Genomic DNA, 17,574 nt, shown 5'->3' with positions numbered 1-17,574 from the left:
CGATGCTGCATTTCCAGGTACCTTAGTGGAGTCGCGGTGCCTTTGGTCAACGGTGTGTGTGCTTGGACCGCCGCCAGTATTCGTCCCACTCGTAGTCCTGGTCCTAGTCTGAGGCCCAGTCCTGTCACTCCTGCTGGACCTGCTGTACCTGCATGCTCCTGTCAATGTCACTCCGTACCAACCACTCCTGCGAGTGCTGTGTCTATGTCGATAATCGCCACTGATTCTTGTAGACGCTCTGTGCTTCCTACGGGCAGACCATGCTGAGCGATGTCCTTGAATGGGCTTGACGGCGTTGCGGTCGCCGAGGCGCACCAGGCTGCGCTGGCCGAACCTGGAGGATGGTATGTTCATTTCGTGGGGTCTGAAGTCTTGCGGCGGGAGATGGCTAACGAGTTGCTAGGTTTCTGCTCCGATATGCCAGTCGCGACACCGTGGAACTGCTGAAGAAGGGCTCAGGAGGGGTCCAGGAAGCGAGGACCGTGATACAGCAGTATGAAGAGAAGTCGCCCCTGTACGGCCTCGTGCAGTATCGGCGCAAAAAAGTCATCCTCAAATATGTGCCTGGTGGAACTTCACGCTTGCTGCAAGGTACGTGCCACTGTCCGCCCTGCAATCGCCGTTGCGCGTCGTGAAGACAACTGACTTGGACTTGCTCCTGTTGCAGTGCGGCTTACCGTGCAGTTTCAATCTGTCCTGGAAACCTTTACGCCCCACGACACCGTCTTCTCCTTCACCCTTGCGTCCGAGCTTACCGAGTCTGCACTGGGCCTGTGCACCATGCTGCTACCATCCGCTGCGTCCTTGACCTCTTCCAGCTCATCGCTGCGTCGGCGCCGACTCGATGGTATCACCGAAGACGTTGAGGAGCCCAATGCAGAATTGCCCGAAGACAAAGCTCCGGGCACTGCACAATCAGAGACTCCATCGATTCCCATCCCGACCTTTGCCAGTGGAAGACTCGAACCGCCCAAGGAAGAAACCACACCGACCTATGGAAGGCACGAACTGGACGAACTCCCTGCAAGTGCCGTCCTGGCCAAGGCACTCCTCGCAAAGCGAAAAGAAGATGCTGCTGCTGCGGCTGCGGCTTCTGGCACAGACGACTCCCTATGCCATGATACTCCTCTTCCGCCACGCAAGGACAGCCTTGCAGTACGTGGCCCGCCAGATCCTGTTCCTCCCACAATAGAGAAGGCACTCCCTGTAACGCCCGAATCGACTCCTCCGACCACCAGCGAAGGTGAACCTCCCCAGCCCTTGGACTACGAAACAACCAACCATATTCTCCTAGAGTCCTCTGCCGTTGACCCATCAGAGCCTCTCACTCCTCGTGGCCCCCATACTCGCCATCTCTCTGCTGCGGAGTCTGATAGTATCAGCCAATGGAGCAGCAATGTGGCGTCCTATGCGTCTGTGAAATCGAAGAAGAAAAAGTTGGGTCCTCGTCCTCATGTTGAGTCTGGACATCGCCCAAAGACCTCTGGTACATCTGAGACTAGTCTGAATGTTCGTCCGGTCGCGAACTTGCCAAATTCAATCCGCGTCACTAATCGATCGGTGGTAAGTCTTACGCTTCGACCAGGTTCACAGCAATCGACTCGGAGCGTGCCAGGACGCTTTCCACATTCGTCCCATAACACCAATTTTGTACCCCCCTTGCCATCTCCTTCACACCTTGCGCCACTCTATAAGCAATCTGAAAGTCGACCAACAATCTCAAGGCCGGCTTCGGTGAACACTGAGGGGACGACGGCAACCCCAGAAAAGCTGAGACTGATGAAGGCTCTTCAACTCAGGAAGCGGAACATGCTTTTAGCCCAGAGATCTTCGGCAGGAGCATTTTCCTCCAACTTGAATGCTAGCGCGACCAATGATCAAGACTCGACCGCAGAGGCTCAACCTGCCATTAACAGTCTCTCATCGGTCCCCAGCCAGGATCAGCTGTCCAACATTGATGAGGAATCAAAGGTCACGCATTCATCAAGCACGACTTCTCCGACTTTCATGACACATATCTCGGAAGAACAATCAACAAAGGCATCCTCCTTTACAGAGCCAGACGACCTGTCCAGGAAGCGCCGCTCATTGTCCTCAGCCACAAGCTCGTCTATTACTCCAAAAGCTGCGGTCCAAGACAGTGTAACACAATCAGAAATAACCAATGAAGATAACCTTCGAGGCAGGCCTTTCAGCAGGCCCACAAAGACACTCGAACTGGGACCTCCTCTAGAAGACACAATCACTGCACAAGGATCACCTCATGAGGAGCATGACCTTGACAGCACTACCACTTGCAGAGCCAACCCTTCCGCGAGCGAGGCTTCGACCTCTGATCCATTCGCAAACGGCCCCCCTCGGATTGAACCCTCTCCACCATCAGCCCCTATCTCAGAGCCTCCGAGCAAAATGCGACGGGAAGCCATCCCACAGCCTTTGAAGCTCGCTTCGAACATGGATAGTTCCGCATCAGAGGTGTCGGATGACGAATCCTTGATGGATGAATTACAACACGCAACAGTTCATGAGGCTATGCCAGTGTCCGTGGCACGCTCTCCAGTCACCCCAATTATGTCCAAGGGAAGCTCTGACCGATTGAGAGAGATTGTGAACAAGACTGCAAATTCCAGCTACCAGGCAAGGAGAAGTGCGTCGACAACACCAGACAGGAACAGGTCAGGTAGCATACGCAGCGTTTCAACAGCGTTGCCCCAGTGGCCACCTGCCCAGTCGGAGGCAGTACCAATTCCACTGACCAAGAAGCCAACCTTGGGCACCGGTATATCACGACGGATCAAGGCTCTCGAGGTTTTAACGGCGAAAGAGGCCAATGCGCAGCCATCTGTTCCTGTCCGTGAGACGACGCAGTCGCGTTCAGCTTTTACAACCTTCATGAAACGTTCATCATTTTTGTCAACTCAACCAGGACCCAATACCTCAACTGACAATTCCCCTCCCAAGAAGCTGCCGGAAACCTCCATTTATGACTCAAACTTCGCCGCATCCACCAAAGATCTTAGACGACCTTCAAGTGATGCTAATCCCCCAGCACCAAAGAGTGAGACTATTTCGGTGACTGCTAGAATTATCCGAGATCCGAACAATAAACACCCTCCAATGTCGCCCAGTTCGAGCTATGCAACGCCCTTGCAGCTGTTCCGAAGTCCTTTGATCGTTGAACATGAAAAGCATCAGGACGTCGGTCAAGAACAATCTTTCGCCTCCTTTCAGGCCACGACGAAAAGCCCAACGAAATCGGACAAAGGCGGGCGGTTTTCATTTTCTTCCCATCGCTCGGTGTCTCAAGTGAATCTGCCACGCTCCGAGTCAAGTCAGAGCAAGATGTCTCGTACCAACTACAAGAAACATTCCGCGCGGTCAGTCAGCGATGCTGGGTCCTTTACGGAAGAAAAGAAATCCTCGAGGACAAGTAGATTGATGAAGCGAGTATCTAATTTGACTTCTTCTCGCAAACAAAGCCAATCGCAGCCGAAAGAGTCTGCCCATCCTACCACCATTCAAGAACAGAGGGAACCGACGAGGCAAAATTCCTTCGCGGAATCTCTCCTCCATGTTGTGGATATTGGAGATGTGAATGTGCAATTTCCCGATTCACTCTTATGGAAGCGACGATTCATGCGGGTGGACGACCAAGGGTATTTAATCTTTTCGCCGCCAATGACAGATGCTCACATGAAGAGTATCAGCCGAAAATATCATTTGAGTGACTTCAAGAAGCCGTCACTACCCGACTTAGAAAGAGAGGAGATGGCATGGAGCATTTTACTTGACCTCAAGGATGGGAGATGTATACAATGTGCCTGTGAGAGCAGACATGCTCGACACCAGGTTTTGCAAAGTAAGCCCCTGATCGAGATATTTACACCCCAGCTAATCTTTGACAGTGCTTGTTGATGCTTACAATGCTTATCTCCAGCTATATGGTAGTTGAAGAAGGGAAAAATACCACCTCCAGGAAATGACCCTGACGATGACTTAGCCCAGTTCGAAACACCTGTGATTTGATGAATGACGAGCATACAGAGCGCAAACCATCTTTCCAATTGGCCTTCGTAGAAATAGGTCCGCCAACATCCTGAGGCCATACTTCGGGCCCAGCCAAATTGTTCTGGTCCTGTGTTTATAGCCTACGGGATCTCCTTCCGCCCTATGTACTCATACTCCATTACCTAATGACAGATATTCGAAAGTGTTCAAGCAATAGTACCTCGTAGTTTTTCTAACTTGCACTCTGACCTCTGAGCGGCCCCAACCTCAGTATCTGTTCCAGCATTGAACAAAGCATGATGCGATTTGTAAACTATAAAAGAAGGCAGAACTGCCATACTAGGAATGTTTGTCTTCCGAGCCACATCCTTTGGCATCCGCTTCATTGAGTTGAGTAAATAATAATGGCTATCTTTAGGCGCAAGATGGCTGATGAATGGCAAGGGACGAATGGACGAGGCTGAAACACCCTCGGGACAAGCTGGCCTTTACTGTGCTTAACAATCCACACAGCCCACCGCCAAAGCAGCGTAAATGGGCCAACCGCAGAGACTGCTACTTGAATAATACGAATCTCACGCCCACATTATCTTTGCACCTCCTGCTTTTGAGAGGGTACATACTGCTCCGGTCCTCTTGCTTTCCATTACTTGACTTTCCCTTCTTTTCCACCTTTTGATATCCTAAGACTTTGAAATTATCTCGCCGAGCACTAAAAATGGTGCAACTAAAGTCCTTCGTTTCCATCGCCTCCGTTGCGCTGCCCCTCGTCTCTGCGGCCTCCGATGTCCTTAACTTGATCCCTTCCAATTTCGACACTGTTGTCTTCCAGTCCGGCAAGCCAGCATTGGTGGAATTCTTCGCCCCGTGGTGCGGCCACTGCAAGAACCTAGCACCCGTCTATGAGGAACTGGCTACTGCATTTGCCGCTGCTGGCAACAAGGTCTCCATCGCCAATGTCGATGCCGATAAACATAAAGATCTCGGAAAGAGGTTCGGAGTCCAGGGATTCCCCACGTTAAAATGGTTCGATGGCACGCCGGGGACTGAGCCAGAGGACTACAACGGCGGCCGCGATCTCGAGAGTTTGACCAAATTTGTGACTGAGAAGTCTGGCGTCAAGACCAAGGCTCCAAAGAAGGCGGCAAGCCACGTCGAGATGCTGACCGATACTACTTTCAAACAAGAGATTGGTGGAGACAAGGATGTTCTAGTCGCCTTCACGGCTCCATGGTGTGGCCGTAAGTCTTTCCTACTGCAATGGTCAAAGAGAGTGCCTCCCACTAACTGATTGCACAACAGACTGCAAGACTCTTGCTCCCGTATGGGAGAAAGTGGCAGCCGATTTCGCCTCTGAATCCAATGTCCTTATCGCCAAGGTCGATGCTGAAGCTGAGAACTCCAAGGCTACCGCACAAGCGCAAGGAGTCACAGGCTACCCAACGATTAAGTTCTTCCCAAAGGGCTCTACCGAACCCGTGGCGTACGGCGGTGGCCGAACTGAAGACGCTCTCGTTGACTTTGTCAACTCCAAGGCCGGCACTTTCCGTGTCGCTGGCGGAGGGCTCAACTCCAAGGCCGGGACTCTTGAGGCCCTAGACGCTATCCTCGCGACCTACGTGAGTGCGAACGGCCTTAAGGATGTCGAAAAGGCCACAGCCGAGATTAAGAAGGCTGCGGCCGACCTGAAAGACAAGTCTGTCGAATACTACCTCCGGGCTCTGTCCAAATTGACTGGCAACCCCGAATACGCGATGAAGGAACAGACCAGACTGGCTGGCCTGTTGAAGAAGGGTGGTCTTGCCACCGAGAAGATCGACGACCTCCAAAAACGGAGTAACATTCTCGCGAAGTTCTTGGTCAAGGATGAGTCTAAAAGTGAGCTGTAGGCGCTCTTTTGAATGGAACGGGCGACGGCAGTATCAAAGTCTTAAGGAAATGGTTTATGCCAGAAGCCATGTACATCGGCGTATCAGTAGCGGCGTTCGATACCCAAGAAAACAATGGGTATTTTTGGTTTTAATTCAAACAACGTGAGCGTATCCTTTCCTCATGTCTTTTTATAATCTGTGAGAACCCCGCCGGTCCAGTGAAACATTCAGTCCAGCAAATTTCCATCCAAAGGACAATCAAAAGGGGTATCTGAACAAGGGCGCAGGCCGGTTGCCATCCAGACACTTCAAAGTGAACCCGTAGCTGAACCCCCAGAATTCTTTTCCAGAATCATTGCGTCCTTCAAGAGCATCTCCTGCTCAAGTCTATCGCAGCGCTCGGCCATGTCGTCCACTATACCTCAAAGTAAATTCACGTCAGCCAAAAAGACCCATGATAATTCGTCATGTTGTTCGTTGGATCTGTAGGGCCGGGAAGGGCAAGAATGAGGCTCCCTCACGCTTAGTCAATATCTCGTCACTAATTCCTTGGAACTTCTTCTGCAGGTCGCCTAGGAAATCATCAATTGCCTCGGCGAGCTTTGTGGCGGCTTCGTTGGCCCCGGTGGCTTCTGAGCCTGGCCTCATGGAGGTACCGCGCACTGTCGACGTGGTATTCGATAGAGGTGGGCTCGGTGCAGCCTGTGTCGGAGGAAAGGGATGGTCGTTAGGCTTGCCTTTCAGAGTGGGAGGAGGAGTGGGAGGGTATGAGAGTGTCGCTTACCATGCTGGATGAGCTCTTGGTTCTCAGAATGTCGGAGAGAGCAGGAATGATTGTCCTTTGCCGACCACTTTTTCTAGGGTCCGCAGTATATGAATCACTTCAGAGGCATGTTGCGTATCCTCTCGCGTCCCAGATTGAATGTTGTTACAAGCAAGGCTCACTACTCTAGGAGATCACAGAGTTCGCTCAAACATACGAATTCAACTCGAAGTCCAGACATCTAGACGCGTCTAATACGGCGCATTATATAGATTGTCCACGCTATATGAAGGACCACCTTTTACCACTTCGTGCGAATGAGCATTACCAAGCTGTATAGTATTTAGACGAACCCTAAGCATCACTTTCTATATTTTGATCAACTGTGCAGCATTTCCTCATGAATTAGGTAGGGAGCTTCAATAATTACCGCAGTACGTCAAAAAACCCACCGTAGTCCTTGATACGCGATAAGCGCCCTCCAATTTTCGATCTCCAACTCCAGCGTTTCTGATTCTCCGCGCGGCCAAAAATTTCGTCCAAAATTCCGATTTACAGAATTCCGCGAGACAGCCTCTAATATCGTACGTCTCTAGCTTTTGCTGTACGCTCATCTATAAGCAACCCATAATTCCAGGAGACTCAGCTATCCATTTACGATATAATATTAACATGGCAAAAAAGAGTAAGCTGCTCGCCGCTCTGGATGCACACAAAGGGCGAGACTATGCTGCAGAGAAGCGGAAAAGTGAGGTCAAGGCCGCCGAGAAGAGAAAGCGACAGAAGGTCGAGAAAAGCGATGCTGATGGTGCCTCGGAAATCGCCACAGAAGCTGGCGCCGTACTGAAGAATGGCGATCAGCGCGAAGAGCACGACTTTGAGGCCTTTTCAGAGGATGGCTCGGAAGACCCCCACGATAAAGAGGGAGGAGCAGATGAGGACGACGTTGTTACCAGCACAATCCCTCAACCAGACCAACCCGCCGACGCATCCGCATCAGAAGCCGAAAACGAATCGGACGTCGCACTCTCAGACCTCGCCGACGAGGACCTAGAAGACACCATTCCGCATCAACGCATGACAATCAACAACGGGCCAGCCCTCACCGCCTCACGAAACCGCATCACCCTTCTCGGCAAACACCGCGCCGGCACGAAGAACAAACGCACTCCGTTCCACATCCACAACTCGCTGATCTCGACCCTCCCCTCCGCCAACGAAACGATCCCCGACCCCAACGACGACCTCACACGCGAGCTAGAGTTCTACCGGATCGCACGAGACGCTGCGGTCCAAGGGCGAAGTCTGCTCCAGAAGGAGAAAGTCCCCTTCACGCGGCCGACGGACTACTTCGCGGAGATGGTCAAGACCGACGAGCACATGGGCAAGATCAAGAAGAAAATGTACAACGATGCCGCAGGTAAAAAGGCTTCCCAGGAGGCGAGGAAGTTGCGTGATGCGAAGAAGTTCGGCAAGGCGGTCCAGGTCGCAAAGGAGCAGGAGCGTGCCAAGGAGAAGAGGAATACTTTGGACAAGATCAAGGAGTTGAAGAGAAGTATGTCTGCCCCGGTCAGGTCCTCACCTGGTCTCCCCACTTTTTACAAATCACTCTTCGACTAACTTTCACCGCTTTTCCAGAACGCAAAGGTCAAGACACGGGTAAAGTACACGAGGGCGGCGATACAGACATCTTCCAGAGCATCGCCGTTGAAGACGGACCCGCCAAAGACCGGTCCGGGCGAGAACGAGGCGCAGGCCCGAACCCCAAGCGCCAGAAGCGGGAGCAGAAGTACGGCTTTGGAGGCAAGAAGCGATTCTCCAAGAGCGGCGACGCCGTCAGCAGTGGCGACATCAGAGGGTTCTCGGCGTCCAAAATGAAGGGCAAGGGCAAGCCGACCAGGCTGGGCAAGAGTAGGAGAGCTGGTGCACGTTGATGCTCACGAGGGAGAAGATTGAATATCTGGGAGGTGGGAAAGGAAAAGGAAAATAAAACAAAACTTTTATGATATGAATTGCTTAGATGCCGGGGTTTTCTGTTTCCCTCCTCCTGTTTTCCCCTCCTGTCTCTCTGTGTGCCTTTTCCGCCAGGCATATCTTATAAGTTCAAGAGTGGAGCGGGAAACAAGGCAAAATGGGGTATCACAACAACAACGCACACGCAATGCAATCAGCCCCGTCATCTAAAAGGTTGTCGAGTATACGCCAAATACTAGCCTCCACCTCCACCAACCATCCAAATCATTCGACTTCACACCACCCATTGGCCCAGAAACGCCTGGAGATTCGAAGTCTGATGCTGTCTACCGACTCTCTTGGCTTCCTGCGATACCAGGTCCAACATCTCCTGAGCCTCTGGGCCGGGTGGCAGATCAGGCAGGGCATCAGGGCCCAGATGGCCGTTTAGTTGTCGACTCGGGCTACACTCTCGACTCCCAACGGAGTCGTTATCCACCTCACGCAGCCGACTTGGCAGAGGGGGCCCTTGTCGTTTCGCTACTGGGGATGAAATAGGGACATCGCTCATGTCCTCATCATCGTCGAACGAATCAACGGCGCCTCGTGCACGTTTGTGTGCCTTGCGGGCACCGCTGGGGCGAAGGACCGACTTCATGCGATGTTTCTGCTTGCCGAGCTTGCCCGGCGTCTTCATAATCTTATCGGCCACTTCATCGGCCAAAGTGGCTTCCAGCTCATCGTATATTCTCCGAGTAGACCAATTAAATTTCTTCCGGAGTTTGGCTTCATTCATCAGTCTTAACAAAGGTTCCGCAGACCGTTCGAAGGCTGCAACTGCTTCTTCGTGGGTTCCGTCGAATGTGACCTGTTTCTCCAATTCGGTGGCGGCCTCATCGATCCCACAATGGCGCATATTGAAGTTGGACGACTTGCGAAGAATGTTCAGCATGTCCCATATTGGCTTGGTCCAATCAATGGGCTCCGGCTGTACTTCGGACTGGCTACTCGAGCTTGAAGCTGCCTCGGAAGCAGGCTGAGACGTCACGTCTAACTCTTCTGACATGTCCGGGTCTTCCTGTTGCTGTTCAGGTGTTGTTTCCTCGTCCGCAGACTCCGCATCTGATGAATCTGAATCCGACTCTGACTGTGACTCTGAATCTTGTGGTTCCTCAATAGGAGCGGGCGTAGCGAGCGAGGCCTTCAATGCCTCTACTTCATCAGCATATGTCTCCGCCAAGTGCTTCCACAGATGTGTGTGTGACCAATCGATGCCTTCTCTCTCTTCTATCATTTGCTTCAATAAAAACCTGTGGTGTTTATGTATCGTTTCCATCGCCTCGTCATCGTCGTCGATCCGATAGCCAGTGTGTTTTTGGTAGAGCGTAAGGAAAGGATCTATCATGAATCCATACTGTTGTCGTTTCCGAGGAAGTTTTTGGTGCTGGTCAACGGCAAAATAGAACAAGTCGATCGCCTCAACGGTGTCATTGTAATGACTCAAGTAACGATCTGAGGGCGAGATCTCGAACCAGCCAGCCTTCCCAGCCGCCCAGATAACGGGCTTCCCATTATCGTCTTGACCAAAGCTATAGTTGGTAACATTGTCGATTTTTAATCGTACGTAAAGGGGGTTTTCTACTAATACTGCCCGTCTCGTCAGCGCAGGGAGTGGGATGAATGAAGGGGGGGGGCAATGCTGTACTCAGATGATCCTGTTCGTCGTCCAGAGGCATCAATTCTCCCAAAACACACAGAGGTACACTTTCAGAAGCCTCAAGGAGATCTGCATATCGACCTTTTCCTTGATAAAAGATCTTGGCTTCACGTAGAGAGAAGTCGGGCCAGTCGTTGACGTCGTCTGGTACAGGGTTTAGAGGTTTGAGGACGCGATCTTCGGGGAGAGTGGACATGGCCGGTGGAAGGATCCGAGACACATGCTGCGGCGGTGTACGGAGTAGTGATATCAAGTCGTGGTGGCTGGGGATCGAATTCCGCCTGACATGTCGGATTTGAGATTACGAGACGAGTCTGGGGCCTGGTCGATTGATGGGAGGGGTAACTGAGCAGTAGGCCGATATCTTGATGATGCGAACTAGGATAGGCTCTTGTCACGAATCTGGCCAAAGGATGTTCTGTAGCATGATTGTGGTCGCGGGAGACCAGACCAGCACTAAGCAAAAGCATCAAGGAGGAGGGTGGAGCCCAGATCCAATGTCAATTGGACTTTGAGCGGGAATGGAACTCGAGATGTTGTTTGTCGCAATTGGTGGCGCACAGGAGTCACGTGGCACGACATGGATTTAGATTTCTCCGCAAAGAAAGTTTAAGCGTGGGAACTTTTGACCTTGTCGCAGTTACTCGTACGGTTACAAGTTACGACTGGCACTCTTCAAATGCCAGCGAGTGCACCGGGAGGGTTCCCGCACTTTACACACACAGAGACACAGATCCTATTTGCATGACTGCTAGAGCGTTCTTCAACATGGCTCAGGGCTCCGGCAAAGTCCTCGAGGGCATCTTCGGTGAGGCCAATTCCTCTCCCAAGATATTGCTACCTGACCAATTTCCTTACGTGTCCAGCCATCAGCAAACCCCAGAGCCTGTCATCTGCTCAAGTCCTCCGCGACTTGCAACACAAATTTGCCGAGTCCAAGATCTTCGCTCCTCTGCTTCAGGAGTCTCAGAACATGCGCCAGCAGAATAATAACAAGAGAAAGAGGCATCTCAGCAATGACAACATCTTCAAGATGGGCCATGGAGGCACTCTCGACCCACTAGCCACGGGCATCCTGATCGTCGGCCTTGGCCGAGGTACCAAACACCTGATACAATTCTTGGAATGCAAGAAGACATACGAGACGGTGGTGCTATTCGGGAAAAGTACGACCACCTATGATGTTGCTGGACAAGTTGTCGCAGAAGCTCCTGCGGACATGGTCACTAAACAAGTCGTGGAAGAGCAACTTGCCAACTTTCGGGGGCAACTGAAGCAGATCCCACCAATCTATAGTGCTATCAAGATCGATGGCATGAAGCTCTACGATTATGCACGAAGTGGCAGAGAGCTCCCCCGAGAGTTGGAAAGCCGGGGAGTGGAAGTTACCGAGTGCACTCTCCTAGATTTTTACGAAGCCGGCCAGCATGATTTCAGATATCCGGCCGAACAAGCGTCTGAGGAAGAGAAAATGACTGCAAACAAACTTATGCAAGGGGCGGAAGCAACGAAAAAACTGCTTGCGGAGCAGGCACCTAAGTCAGTGGCGCCAAAGGTCGCACACGAAGAAAATTGTCTCCCTCGAGATCAAAAAGCAGCATTACATACCCATCCCCTACCGACACAAGAAGCGGAACCAGCACAAGCGCCCGCCGCACGGATACGTCTGACTGTGAGCAGTGGCTTTTATGTGCGCTCCTTTGCACATGATCTCGGTATAAGTTGCGGATCGCTTGGTACTATGGCAGCATTGAGCAGAAGCAGTCAGGCGGAGTATACAATTGCCGACCCTGCTCCAGAGGGATTCACCACGGCCCTTACCATGGATGATATGGAGGCAGGTGAGGATGTTTGGGCTCCCAAGATTTCCGCTATGCTTGAGCCATGGCTAGAATCAACCCCACCAACTGAGACGCCAAACGATAGGAATTTTCCGAGGCACTTCGATGGCAGAAGGGGTGGGATGGGCGGCCGAGGAGCTCAATACAGAGGGAAGGGCTCGAAACGAAGCTGGAGTGAAGGGGGCAGAGACCACGAGTATACGCCCAAGCGAGCAAGACGGCGCAATAGCTCATCGCCTGAAGTGTGAGATCGTCCACGAGGCTTAAGTGGTGCTCTGGTTTGTAGCAATATGCACGGAGTCCTTGTAAGACTACTACAGTTGCAGTATCTAAATGTCCAGTTACGTATGCCAAGGCTAGTTCCTGCATATGTTTTGGCGGCTGTCAGTTGATGGATGCCTGCCATTGCCTGCGTTCCCCCAAAACCCAGAACAGGTGGGCCGATCGGGCGCCTTCCCTCCACCCTTGCATCCTGCGCCCCATTCTTTAGTTCTACAACTTTTTACTCACTCAACCCTGCCCTCTTTTTACCCTCCACCTGCACGGTGTCATGCGCTCGTGTGATCATTCACTGCCGGCTTGTCAACCCTTCTGCTTCATATTGTATCCTTATCTTTCCTTGAATTGCCAATCTGCTTGTTTCCATGTCTAGTCTTCGGTCTAGTCCCTCCACGTGAACGTTAGTCAATGACAATGGTGCCCCTGCAATCGCAGGATAGACCCTTGTCGCTTGCTTCTCTGAAGGCAAACAAGGCTCGCGCAAAACTGGTCACCAAGACCGTCACTGTTACCAGAGTCTCCAAGCCGACGCCCAGGCCTCAAGGAGCCTCTTCTATCTCTACGTCGCCCCCTTCTCGAAAGAATATCTCAAACAGTACTCCTCGACATGCCATCGCTCCTCGGAAGTCCGCCACTCCTGCATCCGTTTCTTCTAGACCACCCAGTAAGGAACCACTGGGAAGAGTGAGACAAAATGAATCGAGTCGCACAAAGCGCGCCTCTCCTGCCATCTCTACCCCCAGATTTACCAGCTCGGATGATGAAAGTGAAGAAGATGAAGATCAACCCAGGAAACGGATGCGAACCTCTGGCCAGGACAATTTGGACAAACATCGTCGCATTAGAGATCTAGCCTCGTTCTCAGAGGGGGACGCTGGTGCGATTCGTATGGCCCATGCTGCGGACATCGCGAATATTGATATTGTTGAACAATCAAGAACCAAATATCAAGACTTCTTCACAGTTCTTGAAGTCGACGAGGCTGATTGTCCAACAATCACGCTGCAGTATCCCAGTGTATCTCAGTCCGAGAAGTATCAGCTGGTCAAACCCACTGACTCTTCCGATTTCAAACCCTTGGACGAAATCGAACTCAACATGAAAATCATTGCCGAATACTACCTTGACAGCGAGTCGGCAAGGAAAGTGACGAGCGAAGAGGACGGTTCCGGCTATGTTCAAATGCTTCACAGAGAAGCCAAAGATGCCATGCGGGGCCGCGTTGGCGCTCAGTCCAGATATATAAATGTGGTGGAAAAGTTCAACACATTGCTGTCTCAGAAACGCAAAGACGGCATCATTGCCAAGAAGTTGGACGCCATGGTCCGCGTCGATGTTAAACTGGTCGAACACATCATTAAAAATCAGGTTTACGCTCGGACCGTCTCACCACAGGTCCACCTTGTTAGGCACTACGAGAGCTTCTCCGACAACGTCTATGGGGAATTACTTCCCAAGTTTTTGAGTCGAATCTTCAAAGAAACCAGCCTCAAATCCAGTCAAATCTTCGTCGATCTCGGCTCAGGGGTCGGCAATTGCGTGCTACAAGCCGCTTTGGAGATTGGGTGTGACTCGTGGGGCTGTGAGTTCATGGACAATCCCAACACTCTCGCTCAACTTCAGGCTGCGGAGTTCCCGGCTCGCTGTCGACTGTGGGGCATCAAACCTGGCAAAGTACACTTGATCCACGGAGACTTTCTAAAGAATGAAGATATCAAAGAGGTACTGAAGAGGGCAGATGTCATTTTAGTCAACAATCAAGCATTCACGGCCGAACTCAACGACAAGTTGAAGTATGTTTTCCTTGATCTTAAAGAAGGGGCCCAAATCGTCAGTCTTAAGCCATTTCGCAGTCCTGCACACAAAATCAAGGACTCAAACGTCAATGATCCCATAAATGTTCTGGAGGTGGTGGAAAAGGATCGCTGGAGTGGTATGGTGAGCTGGACAGATGATCCAGGAAAGTGGTACCATCAGCGAAAAGATTCTAGAGCACTAGAAATATTCGTCAAGAAATTAGGAGAGTCAAAGTGAAAGGGGGGGTTTCCTTGTCCTGTTCAGCATTTGGTTATGCATTTGAGGTTAAAATGAGATCATGAGAGTCATGTTGCATAGCGTGGGCATTGGGCAGCGTTCGGCCTTCAGTTCCAAAGCTGCACCCGGCCGAGTGCCGACCATGGTATATCAAGATATCGCTAGTAATAAGCAGCTAGAATTCATCTTGTTGCGAAGGCTTTTCTATTACTGTAACCCCCACTTCCATTGAATTCTTGAGTGTTCTGTACCACGAGATGCGCAATTCGACCACAACCCATTTAAGCAGTCCCACACGATGTCCTGGAACAGCGATGTATCGATTGCCAAACCTGATGTGACGGATATCCATTGAGAGCTTGAGCAGTGGCTGTAGCTGCTGCGGAAACACATCCTGTCAGCACCACAATGACCAGTTTGTGCGCGGCAAGGCTTGCACGTAGTGAGCAGGTAACTCACAGTCAGTAAGTCGATGACGACTGAGAGCAAGCTTCGGGAGAAGCTGATCTCTATGCCCATCTGTGCTGCTGCCCAGCTTTCCCTCCCCGGTTTTGGCATTTACCTCAACCAGCAGTAGCTCGTGCGTAGGTGGCGAGAAAGTGTATTACCTTGATACTGGCAGGGTCTTTGCGAGGCAGTGTAGTAGTAGTACAGCTTGAAATACTGTATGCCAAGCCCGCCAAAAGCAAGGAAAGGAAAGGACCACAAGAGTTTCAGCCAAACTTGTGTTCTTCATTCATCCTATCGGCCTCTTTGCCCATCCTCGCCATCCAGCGGTCCACGAGCTCCTTATTCTCCTTCTTCAGCTTGCCGGACTGCTCCTCAGCCATGTTGAGTTGGAGATTCAGAGTCACATTCTCATCCTGGACATTCTCGATCAACTTGGCCTTGCCCCTCAGTTCCTCTTCGCGGTCTTTCAATTTGATGGTGAGCTGGGACAAGCTTGCGTTCAGCTGGAGCATGCGTTTGCCGTCGACTCTGCCTCTGCCCTTGAGGGCTTCGAGCTCTCTCAATGCGGCGTCCAGTCGGGTTTGGAGATCACCACGCTCTTGTTGGGCTTTGGCCAGGTCCTGGCGAAATTGTGCAGTGACATTGGCTGGTTCTGCCGCTGTGGCTGTGCCTGATGCTGATGCCGGTGAAGTGACTCGGCGCAGCCCTCGCCCTACTAGGGACGGCGGTGCGGACACCGCTGGGTCCGGGTCTTCTGCTGGCGCTTGCTTGAGTTTTGCCTGGAGCTCAGCATTTTCGTCTCCCAGCTTGGTGCCTAGTATACAGCAGTTGAGAAGAGGTGTGCAAGTAAGACGGGATCTCTGGGTGCATACAGTAATTGTACAGGTCAAGGTTGGCTTTCTCCCTTGTGTCTCTGGCCTGCAAGGCTGCCAGGTACTTCTCAGTCCATGTAGCCATTGGTGTCATCGAGTTTGATGCATGATGGGAGTATCTCGGAAGCGGTACACGAAAATTTGAAGGAGTTTGGCTTCACAAATCCCAGGTGACAGGCGAGAAGGGGCTATGACTAACGATGAAGACGTCCGTGATACAAACAAGGCAGAATAGTGTAAGCCTCGAGGCACGATGCCCGGTAGTCTGAGATGGGGTCGGCTAAGTTGCCGAACTGGCCAAAGACTTCGTTCCTAAGATAAGGTTAGTCCCCTTTGAGCGATAGCCGTTGCCGCCTTGGGGTTGGATGGCGGTGGGCGACGGGCATTGGTGTCTACTGTCAACAGGTCATGATGCCCCCATGCATGATCCAATTCCCAGTCACGACTTACATACAAAGTCACAAGCCTCCATCTCCACCTCCATCCAGCCCTACGCCTGTCTTCCATATCGAACTTCCAGTCCTTTCTCGTGACAGCAGCCACTTCCTTTCAGACAACCGAAACCACCTATTGCCTTGCAAACGTCGTCGAGCGGCTTGAGCTGATCCTGGGGAAACAATCACCCGCAGATTGCATTGCGCTTGACGTAGCTTCCAGCCAGAAGCCAGAAGCCCATCTATTTAGACAGCACCAACCCTTTCACACAGACATTCCAGCACCATGTCATCAAGAAAGAAGGTATTGTTGAAAGTGCGTCGATGCATGCCCATTTGGCGCATTCCACCGCTGACAGCCAATCCTACAGGTTATTATCCTGGGAGACAGCGGAGTAGGGAAGACTAGTTTAATGAACCAATATGTAAGTTATGCTTCGGACAGTGGCACCAGTACTGCCTACGTTCTGACCATCTTTATCCCTCAGGTGAACAAGAAATTCTCCACCTCGTACAAAGCCACCATTGGCGCCGACTTCCTCACGAAAGAAGTCACTGTTGACGACCGCATCGTCACCTTACAGCTCTGGGACACGGCGGGACAAGAGCGATTCCAGTCCCTCGGCGTCGCATTCTACCGCGGTGCTGATTGCTGCGTCCTTGTGTACGACGTCAACTCCACCAAGTCATTCGAGACCCTGGATTCATGGCGCGACGAGTTCCTGATTCAAGCAAGCCCGCGCGATCCCGAGAGCTTTCCCTTTGTCGTGTTGGGGAACAAGATTGATTTAGGCGAAGACAGGAGGATGATCACACCGAAGAGGGCACATGCGTACTGCCAGAGTCGTGGCCAGATGCCCTACTTCGAGACCAGCGCCAAGGAGAGCATCAATGTGGAACAAGCCTTTGAGGTTATTGCCCGGAATGCTTTACTTCAGGAGGAGAGTGAAGAGTATGGTGGTGATTTCTCTGATCCAATCAACATCAATCTAGATCAGGAGAGAGATGGATGCGCGTGTTAAGCAGGCACGGAACGAGACGGTACGAGCAAGGCTATATGTCGACGACAGGTGCCTTGCTTGATGTGCCCTCTCCGTCGTTGGACGTCTTTCTGGGCATGATAGACTGCAAATTTGGGGGTCATGAGCATTAAGCGCGCAAGTATGTTCAGTTCAGCCCGCATAAACCCCGATCCTGGAGGCCAGTCACTTTTCTTGATTGTTTGCTTTGGATTGCATGGTTCTATCAGTTTTCGTCTCCCATGGACGTGGTACACTCAAGGATTACTCGGAGTCGGCGCAAGTGGAGGAGTGTACAGATAACAGGATACAGAACAGCAGAACAGAGCAACG

The 17,574-nt window shown here is 51.7% G+C and overlaps 9 protein-coding genes across 9 annotated transcripts; 6 read left to right on the top strand and 3 right to left on the bottom strand.

The window, feature by feature from the left end:
• Positions 1–270: 270 nt before the first annotated feature.
• On the top strand, positions 271–3,915 carry A1O9_11021 (uncharacterized protein; the record flags this gene model as incomplete). Its single annotated transcript, XM_013400249.1, has 3 exons — positions 271–344; positions 404–591; positions 668–3,915. The coding sequence occupies 3 exons, from the start codon at positions 271–273 to the stop codon at positions 3,913–3,915; spliced, it is 3,510 nt and encodes a 1,169-aa protein (XP_013255703.1).
• Positions 3,916–4,726: 811 nt separating this feature from the next.
• On the top strand, positions 4,727–5,897 carry A1O9_11020 (protein disulfide-isomerase A6; the record flags this gene model as incomplete). Its single annotated transcript, XM_013400248.1, has 2 exons — positions 4,727–5,249; positions 5,311–5,897. 2 exons carry the CDS (start codon positions 4,727–4,729, stop codon positions 5,895–5,897), a joined length of 1,110 nt encoding a protein of 369 aa, XP_013255702.1.
• Positions 5,898–6,344: 447 nt separating this feature from the next.
• Positions 6,345–6,527, bottom strand: A1O9_11019 (uncharacterized protein; the record flags this gene model as incomplete). Its single annotated transcript, XM_013400247.1, has 1 exon — positions 6,345–6,527. The coding sequence occupies one exon, from the start codon at positions 6,525–6,527 to the stop codon at positions 6,345–6,347; it is 183 nt and encodes a 60-aa protein (XP_013255701.1).
• Positions 6,528–7,314: 787 nt separating this feature from the next.
• A1O9_11018 (uncharacterized protein) lies at positions 7,315–8,576 on the top strand (the record flags this gene model as incomplete). The annotated part of the gene is made up of 2 exons (XM_013400246.1): positions 7,315–8,197; positions 8,281–8,576. The coding sequence occupies 2 exons, from the start codon at positions 7,315–7,317 to the stop codon at positions 8,574–8,576; spliced, it is 1,179 nt and encodes a 392-aa protein (XP_013255700.1).
• A 314-nt stretch (positions 8,577–8,890) lies between these two features.
• On the bottom strand, positions 8,891–10,508 carry A1O9_11017 (uncharacterized protein; the record flags this gene model as incomplete). The annotated part of the gene is made up of 2 exons (XM_013400245.1): positions 8,891–10,173; positions 10,301–10,508. The coding sequence occupies 2 exons, from the start codon at positions 10,506–10,508 to the stop codon at positions 8,891–8,893; spliced, it is 1,491 nt and encodes a 496-aa protein (XP_013255699.1).
• A 572-nt stretch (positions 10,509–11,080) lies between these two features.
• A1O9_11016 (uncharacterized protein) lies at positions 11,081–12,401 on the top strand (the record flags this gene model as incomplete). Its single annotated transcript, XM_013400244.1, has 2 exons — positions 11,081–11,120; positions 11,179–12,401. 2 exons carry the CDS (start codon positions 11,081–11,083, stop codon positions 12,399–12,401), a joined length of 1,263 nt encoding a protein of 420 aa, XP_013255698.1.
• Positions 12,402–12,846: 445 nt separating this feature from the next.
• Positions 12,847–14,466, top strand: A1O9_11015 (uncharacterized protein; the record flags this gene model as incomplete). Its single annotated transcript, XM_013400243.1, has 1 exon — positions 12,847–14,466. One exon carries the CDS (start codon positions 12,847–12,849, stop codon positions 14,464–14,466), a length of 1,620 nt encoding a protein of 539 aa, XP_013255697.1.
• A 713-nt stretch (positions 14,467–15,179) lies between these two features.
• A1O9_11014 (uncharacterized protein) lies at positions 15,180–15,873 on the bottom strand (the record flags this gene model as incomplete). Its single annotated transcript, XM_013400242.1, has 2 exons — positions 15,180–15,730; positions 15,789–15,873. The coding sequence occupies 2 exons, from the start codon at positions 15,871–15,873 to the stop codon at positions 15,180–15,182; spliced, it is 636 nt and encodes a 211-aa protein (XP_013255696.1).
• Positions 15,874–16,508: 635 nt separating this feature from the next.
• A1O9_11013 (Ras-like protein Rab7) lies at positions 16,509–17,244 on the top strand (the record flags this gene model as incomplete). Its single annotated transcript, XM_013400241.1, has 3 exons — positions 16,509–16,538; positions 16,594–16,647; positions 16,711–17,244. The coding sequence occupies 3 exons, from the start codon at positions 16,509–16,511 to the stop codon at positions 17,242–17,244; spliced, it is 618 nt and encodes a 205-aa protein (XP_013255695.1).
• Positions 17,245–17,574: the final 330 nt, after the last annotated feature.

This window comes from Exophiala aquamarina, assembly GCF_000709125.1.
Source record: "Exophiala aquamarina CBS 119918 chromosome Unknown aczIA-supercont1.15, whole genome shotgun sequence".
In the NCBI taxonomy this organism is placed as follows: domain Eukaryota; kingdom Fungi; phylum Ascomycota; class Eurotiomycetes; order Chaetothyriales; family Herpotrichiellaceae; genus Exophiala; species Exophiala aquamarina.
Note: the sequence above shows the minus strand (reverse complement) of the source record. Positions and strands in the feature narration are given on the sequence as shown.